This window comes from Perkinsus marinus (genome assembly GCF_000006405.1).
Source record: "Perkinsus marinus ATCC 50983 genomic scaffold scf_1104296970226, whole genome shotgun sequence".
Lineage (NCBI taxonomy): Eukaryota > Perkinsozoa > Perkinsida > Perkinsidae > Perkinsus > Perkinsus marinus.
The window spans coordinates 1-1,034 of NW_003202554.1; the positions used below are offsets into that span (position 1 = coordinate 1).

The following is a 1,034-nucleotide window of genomic DNA, read 5'->3' on the forward strand; positions in this document are numbered from 1 at the left end:
CTGAAGGCAGCGCATAGGACGGAGTCCGTGTGGCCTGTCATAGAAGACGTGCATCGTGTAACAGGTCGGACTCGGAAGCGAGCCAAAGGATGGTACCTATCACAGACCATTGGTTCGACCATCGAGATCTGTTGCATTGTTACTCACTTAAAGGATTAGACGAGTTTTATTTATCAATACTCACGAAAATTACAGAATTCATGCGGAAACGCTTCACCATCCAACACGACAAGATCAGCCCCTCCCACAACATATAAGACGAGTCTTCACAAACCGTAAAAGCCCCATCACAACAATAACGTCAGTTATTACCGAACTCTCAGGGTCTGCTCAGCAGAAGGCTGACTCTCGAGTGCCGTCCATGCAGCATATAGTGTCGAGGACACTTCCTGTGTGCCTACAGGACACATGCATATCACATCACCATCCCCACGCCGGCCGCCTACTATCGTTCAACACAAAGGAATAATCAGTGTCCTGTATCTCATCTCGCAGGTCCTCATCCTTAGCGCCCTAACATCACACTTCAATACCAGCCATCATACAAAACCCATCTACCTGGCCAACGTCAGAAAGCAGCAACTCCTTCAGGAGCGACTGCAACTCGCTTCTGTCCGTATTTAGTGCCAGACTGAGCTCAGATCCCGTACCAACTCCTGAACACATCACAAACTACTCCTAAATCTCATCCTCGCCCAAGCCTACCATCAGCACTGACGAACTGTATGATGACGGTCTCCTCCGGGGATATTGCAGGGGCCTCCTTCTTCTTCTTTGGGGCCAGAACCCGGCCCTTAGGGGCTGCCCTTTTCTGTGGAGACGGCTGTGTTGTTGCCATCACTAGATAGGAGAGTAGCTCAAGCCTACACGACTCACAAGAGGCCCGAACTCGACCCTCGATAGGAGCTGTAAGTTACAAGGGCTCAATGCAGCGAAGAGCGACGATAGCAGCAGACACAGGAGGAGTAGAAGGAGGAGACGACGATAAAAGGGAGAAGGAAGAAGACATATAAAACGTTTATATTCTTTATCGT

At 49.7% G+C, this 1,034-nt stretch overlaps 1 protein-coding gene across 1 annotated transcript; it reads right to left on the reverse strand.

The window, feature by feature from the left end:
- Positions 1-312: 312 nt before the first annotated feature.
- On the reverse strand, positions 313-838 carry Pmar_PMAR009786 (hypothetical protein; the record flags this gene model as incomplete). Its single annotated transcript, XM_002767684.1, has 4 exons — positions 313-397; positions 447-513; positions 559-656; positions 706-838. Coding segments are annotated over 4 exons (383 nt in total), but the record flags the coding sequence as incomplete, so codon positions are not given.
- Between the last annotated feature and the right edge of the window lie 196 nt (positions 839-1,034).